At 30.8% G+C, this 7,299-nt stretch overlaps 1 protein-coding gene across 1 annotated transcript; it reads left to right on the forward strand.

Moving 5' to 3' along the window:
- The first annotated feature begins 4,782 nt into the window (after positions 1 to 4,782).
- LOC111917092 (CASP-like protein 5B2) lies at positions 4,783 to 6,282 on the forward strand. The gene is made up of 3 exons (XM_023912759.3): positions 4,783 to 5,207; positions 5,673 to 5,805; positions 5,907 to 6,282. Exons 1-3 carry the CDS (start codon positions 5,077 to 5,079, stop codon positions 6,108 to 6,110), a joined length of 468 nt encoding a protein of 155 aa, XP_023768527.1. The 5' UTR covers positions 4,783 to 5,076; the 3' UTR covers positions 6,111 to 6,282.
- The last annotated feature ends 1,017 nt before the right edge of the window (positions 6,283 to 7,299 follow it).

The following is a 7,299-nucleotide window of genomic DNA, read 5'->3' on the forward strand; positions in this document are numbered from 1 at the left end:
GGGAAGATGGAGCTCGTTGAAGACTCATCTTTCATTTTGATTTATGCTTTAGTGTTTATCAAAATTTGACAGAACACACTTGTATAATAATTATATTATTAATGCAATGGATGATGTTGTTGCTTGTTTACTACTTTACATTGTTGTGATACAGTACATGACGTCCTCCGCCCCAGAACGTTTCCGCCGTTCTTGGTTTTGGGGTGTGACAGAAATTTAGACTATTAATTAGTCATAAGAGGTGATAAACTAAAACTTAGAGATAATTGAACCTGTACTATATAAAAGGAAAAACCAAGTGTTGAAGCCAAGCGTTGTCCAACTTTCTAGACATCTACTTTAACAAGCGAGTAAATAGTTACTTTTATCTTACACATAGATATGAAGTATTAAAGATAATTGCATGCTATATGTGCTTATTATCCGTGTTCCAGATATCTATGCTAGATGAACAATTTATGCATGTTTTACTTGATTTAGACTGTATATATATTTTTATACCTATAAATATATTGGATAAAATATGAGTTGATGAAAGATAAAATAGATAATAATAGGACTTGACGTTAAAGATGATCTAGTCATGTAACAAAGTCTAGATGATGAGAGGCCTTGACTTTAAACATAAAATTTGGCCCCCTTGGTTTTGAGCTTAGTTTTCAACTTTATATGTAGTGTAAGTTACAAAAACTTTTTATTAACCCATAATTAAAATCATTCGAAAATCACTAATTAAATCAACAAAATCCTTGATAAAATCAAGGGAGAAGAAACCGTAAGATATTAGGAAAAAATTAAGCTAATAAACTATCTCTTAAACTCTATACGACAAAAGAAAAAATAAATCTAATCATAGACACAAAATTCTGAACTCAAATATTTGAGTTTAAAATAACAAAAAAGACTAATAAATTTCAACCCTACAAAACATCGAAATTTCACCGGGGTAACACCGTTGCCTGTTGCCCAACTGCATCTCCCACATTGGTCTCTGTCGCTACTTATCGGACCATTGCTTCTTTGTCGCCGAACTATGACTTCTCTGCCTCGATCTTTTTTCTCCGTCGTGTGCCATGCTTGGTGCCGACGAAATAGTGAATGCTCTCTCTCTCTCTCTCTCTCTCTCTCTCTCTCTCTCTCCCTCCCTCTCTCCTGACCTCTTCGATCTCCTTTCCATAATGGTAAACATGTATTTTGTTTCTCATCTCGTTTCTCTCTTTTTAACTCTCTTAGACTTCTTCTTTCTCTTTCTTTATGGTGTAAACAGAGAGATAATGGTGGAGTGTAACCTACAAATTAGCTTTATTAATGATAACATCTATTTTTAATTTATTATTTTCATATAATTATAATAACCACTAAAAATCTAATAAAAATATACTGATATATTTTATATATATTTGTATAAAGTGCAAGGCCGGCCGGGAGATTTTGGAGGCCCTGTGCAATTTAACAAAAACTAGGCCCTACAACTTGAAAGATCTAAAAATTTAAGCAAAAAAAAACTATAAATTTTCATTTCTATTGCAAAATACATAAAATTAAATTTTCATTCAAAATAATACACAATTTTTTTTGCTTATACTTGAAAACAATTATCATCCTAATATTCATTGAAATAAACTTTTTAATAATATCTTCATCAGTTACTTTATCAAAATTGATGCTCTCAATCGTCATCTAATCCAATCCATTAAGTTGTTCTTTGGTCAATGTAGATCGTAAGTATGACTTCAAAATTTTTAATATGGAAAAACTTAATTCTGCAATGCTAAAAAAATCATATTTCATTTCAAATGAGTAAGATATATATATATATATATATATATATATATATATATATATATATATATATATATATATATATTTCATTATCACAAAAAAAAAAAGAAACAATAATATAATTCTGATAAAAAATCCAGAAATCAGAAAATTACTTTCTGATTTTCGACAATTCAAATCAACAAGAAAGGGTATCAAAATTGTAAAAAAAAAACAGACATCAATCAACAAGATATATTTCATAATCACAAAAAAAAGAGTATTGATATGCTTCTAATAAAAGAATTCTAAAAATCAGAACATTAGTACATTACTTTCAGATTTTCTGATTTTAACACTTCAAAAAAATTTGAAATCAAAAGAAAAAAAACATTGATTTACATCTTACAAATTAGAAATCATATCACTAATTAGAAACGAAAAAAATAGAACTAGATTTATTTGTACCTTAAAAATTCAGAAATTGATTTCCTCAATTCCTTGTTCTTCTGATTTTCGAAAATAGTTTCCTTATTCCTCCAATTTTGGAAACTGATTAGAGAATAATTGAAGAAAGAAGAAGTGAAGAAAGATTATACTTAACTAATTAGAGAAGAAAGAAGAAGTGAATAACGATTTTGGAATCTAATTTTCGGAATTGGTTGCAACCATCAAAATTTCGAGAAAAAGAATATATAATTAACTAGTAAGATTGTTGATAAGCTGATTGGAGAGAGATTTGACCGTGCGTCCGTGCCCCATGCGTTATCAGTGAAGATGAAGGAATCGAGGCGTTTTTGCTTTTCATGAAAATTCTGATTTTTCCGCTCCCTCGCCTGTTGCGTCGCCTGATAGAGAAACTTAATTTGTTTTTGGGCTTGTAACTGTACATAATACAATATAGTATAATTGTCGAAAATAAATTGGACCCTATGATTTTTTGCGCCCTGTTCATGGGCACCTTTTGAACTCCCCATGGGTCGGCCCTGATACAATGGAATTAATAAAAATATAATATTATTTCTTTAGAATTTGATATAATTATAAAAAAACTTGTATTTTTATAAAAATATATTTGTTTATATAATATATTTGCCGGTTGTAATTTTATTTTAGTATTATATATTGTTATTTATTAATTGCTAGTTAATTAATTTATATAATACATATCAACATGACAAAAAAATCAATTATTAATGAGCTATTTAAAAGAAAACATGTTAATTTTATTCAAGAACCTTAAAAACCATTAGAGATTGTTTTGAGTGAAAATACTATAACATCTAGTATTCCAATTACGGAGAACTCAGCGTCTAGTATCCCTGTTGCAAGACTTTAAAATTACAAAAGATCGGCAAGTTCCACTTTGTAGTGCGATGTAACAACATTTGTTACTAGTTTTTCTTGTTACTAATTTTGATATGCAATCATTTTGAACAATTTTTTCTATCTATATGGTTTTGTTTTGAAGTTTTGATTTCGACGCCTTAGTTATAGTGATTGTGTTCCATCCCTGACGACCATGATCATGCACACCATCCCGGTGAGTCATTGTTTGTCGTGGTCATGGTGAGTTGTGATTACCACCACATTTGACAACGAGTTCTTATCTCTTGCAACATCTTCTTCTCCCTTAATTTTTTTTCAAGGATGATAAGTATATCGGTGATGTGTGTTGGCTGACATGGAAACTCTCCACATCCTTTGGTGTAGAGAGTATACCAGAAGGCCTACAACTAACTTGCAACATACTTCTTATATGGGAAAACAAATATTTCTTTTTTATAAACAGACTAAACTACCCTTAATTCATTTTTTGATTTTGTTTGTTGCATTTGATCAATTTGGAGGTCACTTTAAATCCATATAAATAGTACATTAAATTTCTCGGAACTTGGCTTATCATTTGTAATTATATTTTTGTTTTGTTCATATTTCGGTAAGTTTTTTTTTTGTACACATCTAGGTAACAAACTTGCTGAAACTGTTCACATATGATCGTCATAACATGTTGTAGCAAGTTACAACTTATGTGACATATGTCTGATAGTTACCAGGATGGTAATGAACTATTAGCTTTGTTCACATCCAGACATTTTTTTTTGCTCAAATTCGACCACTCAACTTGTTGAAATTGTTCACATGATACCATTGTTTCAAAATTTCAAATCGGTAATTGAAGTCGTTCGTCTAACTTGTTGAAGTTGTTCACATAAAACCATTATTTATGAAATTAAGACATTTGGTTCGATCTGACACAAGAAAATCATTTGTTTCTTAGGGTGGGTTTGAACCAGACGATTAAACTTTTGTTTTATGATTATTATCCTAATGGAAGCTTGAGCTCGCTCCTCCATGGTGCAACGACTGGGAAACGAGGAGCAAAATGAGAGACTATCTATGAGGTTATACTAGGCATGGCTCACGCTCTCGCGTATCTACATTATGAATGTGTGCTCGTTAATTTACATGGAGATGTGAAAGCCATGAATGTGTTATTGGGTCTGAACCTACAACCCTACCTTGGTGATTTTAGGCTAGCTAGACTTGTTACCGGTTCAAAATTCTAAAACAATGATATTATGTGAACAACTTTAACAAGTTAGATGATCGAATGTGAACAAAATCAATAGTTCATTACTCTCCTGGATAATTATTTTTGCAAAGTATATGCCCTGTATACGCCACATAAGCTGAAACTTGCTATAATCGGTAATAATTATCATATGTGAACATTTTCAATAAGTTCATTGATTATATTTACAAAAGAAAATTATGAAAATGTAAAAAAAAAAACAAAAATATAAAATTGTCTATATTTTCTACACGTATCATATTATATGATTAAATTACGTTAAAAAATTATTTTAAATAATTTGTAGAATATACATTAACAGAGAAAAGACATAAAGAAGCGTTAGGTGAGAATATTCCAACAACTGCAAACCACAAGAGGTAAAATTACGTGGAATAGAAAGAAAAAATAAAATCCACGTGGCCTGGATTAGTCGAACAAATCGGGATGCCAATGTTCCGACCAAACTGCAAATCAGCTTGGGTACCTTCCACTTTTCTGTCACTGAACCCGCCCCACACACACCTTTCATTATCAACATTCAACACTCAATTAACCCCAAATCCCCATCTTCAATCGATTCTTGGAGCTAAATATACCCCCAGACCCAGTAATTGAGTTTGCTTTTTGTATTCAATTTTCATGCTAAGATCTATTCATATTCATATGGTGAGGTATTTTGGAATCTAGGGCTGGAATTTGGGCCCTTTTGATCTGGTGAAAAGAAGGGCCCCAGAGATATGAAGGATATGTTTGGAAGCCCTGGAAGTGTGAGTGGTTTGATGTTACGAATTGGCCAATGTTTATGTGCTGCTGCTTCGATTGGGTGGATGGTTTCGGCTTCCGGCTTTTCCAACTATACTGCATTCTGGTATGCTGTTTTAACTTTTAATTCACGTAACATCACATGATTTGCTTAAACAGCTGATGCTTCCGTAGTCGATCTGTAGATGTAAAATCTTGAAAGGATTAATTACTGTACTAAACATGCTTTTGACTTTTCCCCAATTCAGATTTAGAATAAGGATACGCTACTATTTTGGTTAACCTTAGGGTTAGGGTTAGGGCAAACAAATTACTCCTTCACGCTACAATTAGAGTAAGAGGGATTTGAGTGTCTGGTCATTTTTGCACTAAGATTTCAGACTCCTTTTCTGGAGCAACAAGATTTCAGAATTTGGAAATCAAAGCTTAATAGGAAACAAGTAATAAATATTCATATATTCCTTTTTTTTTTTTTTTTTTCTTCTTCTTCTTCTTTTGGTTCGTGCCTTAGATAACCTGATAGTTATCATCCTTTTTTATCTGATCAACATATAATGTTATTCTGGTGCAGCTATTTAATTGCATCAATGGGGCTTCAAGTGTTGTGGAGTTTTGGCTTAGCATGTCTTGATTTTTATGCTCTTAGAATCAAGAAAGACCTTCAAAATGCTGTCCTAGTCAGCTTGTTTGTCGTGGGTGATTGGGTATGTATATATTATACATCTTTTCACTTTTCATTTAATTTCTTGTTAATAACTTTCTGAATTGTAAAAACTTTGTAACTGTATATGTAAAATGCATGCAGGTGACAGCTACGTTGTCTCTAGCTGCTGCTTGTTCATCAGCAGGGATTGTGGTGCTATATGCAAGAGACTTACATTTCTGCACAAACACTAAAATGCATCTTCCATGTATCAGATTTGAGATCTCAATTGCCATGGCGTTCATCACCTGGTTCTTAATTGCCATATCTTCTCATGTTATGTTTTGGTTATTAGCCTCGGCTTAACCAACTATAAACTATTCCTCTTTATTCATTCACCTGTTTGTTGTAAAAGATTCATGTTTAGAATGTGTGTGTGTGTGTGTCTGTATGTGTGTATGTTGCTCTTACAAATTACTCAAATTTTGATAATGTAGAAGATTCATGAATGAATTTATTGATTCCATATTGTTTTCAATTCTTTGCAGAATTCAATTACGTTCAAAATCATTGGATGCCAATAATACTATTGGCATGTTAGGTCTAAATTATTGACAAATCTTTTATGAATTCTACATCTCAACGGCTAGGCCATTGTCATTGGAGTAATGTGTGAAATTTTAATCTTACATAGGAAATTTCAGTCTTCTATGCATGGTTATGATAATTTTGATGTATTTTTGCATGTCTACAAGTCTATAACAAATGAAATGACAAGATTAATTGTAAATGTTCAAATTAAAGGTGTCATTTTCAAGTAAGTTATTATGAATGATCCATTTCGGGTATGTTTCACCTGTAACAGACTAACAGGTGAACTAGGTTTGACGAGCCATCGAAATTGTATCTTTGGGCTTTTCTCATAGGTGACATAACTAACCAAACAAAACATTAAAAAAAATATTTTTTCTTTATATATACAACCAACAAAATGAAATTTTATCATTACAAAAAAGTATACGAACATTCTACTCTGTTTAAAAAGAAAAAAATTTATAAATTTTCGTGTAATTTGTTTTTTTTTAATATATTTTTTAAGACATGACGTGTAATTTACGAATATTAAAATTTATTTTAACATAAACGAAAAAATTATCTACTATAATAAATGAAAGTTTTTTTTAAACATGTCCTCTTCTCATTCATTTGGACACATGACATTTTTTAGAATTTTTAAAATTTCTATTTTCCACTTGTCATTTTATTGTATTTTTTATTTTATTAAATTAAAATTCCACATTTAATGTGTAAGGTAATATATATGTAAAGTATTTATTAGAAAGAGTTTATATATGTTACATTAAAGTCTCATTAATTTTAATAATTCAAATTTTTTTCATTTTTCTTATAAATTCAAACTTTTCAAATTATTAAACTTTTATATCTGCTTTTTTTAATTAAACCCATGTAATATATGAGTCTCACACCTAGTACCAATATTAAACCTCCTAGTGATATCAACACGTCACTTTGAGGAGCTGGATAGGCTGACGCC

This window comes from Lactuca sativa, chromosome 8 (assembly GCF_002870075.4).
Source record: "Lactuca sativa cultivar Salinas chromosome 8, Lsat_Salinas_v11, whole genome shotgun sequence".
Classification (NCBI taxonomy): domain Eukaryota; kingdom Viridiplantae; phylum Streptophyta; class Magnoliopsida; order Asterales; family Asteraceae; genus Lactuca; species Lactuca sativa.

What these genes read in the sequence shown, in the direction of transcription:
- LOC111917092 (XM_023912759.3), top strand. Translation starts at nt 5,077, where the DNA reads ATGAAGGATATGTTTGGAAGCCCTGGAAGTGTGAGTGGTTTGATGTTA. An exon ending in TCCAACTATACTGCATTCTG is followed by an intron (nt 5,208 to 5,672) that starts GTATGCTGTTTT and finishes ATTCTGGTGCAG; the next exon opens with CTATTTAATTGCATCAATGG. An exon ending in TGTTTGTCGTGGGTGATTGG is followed by an intron (nt 5,806 to 5,906) that starts GTATGTATATAT and finishes AAATGCATGCAG; the next exon opens with GTGACAGCTACGTTGTCTCT.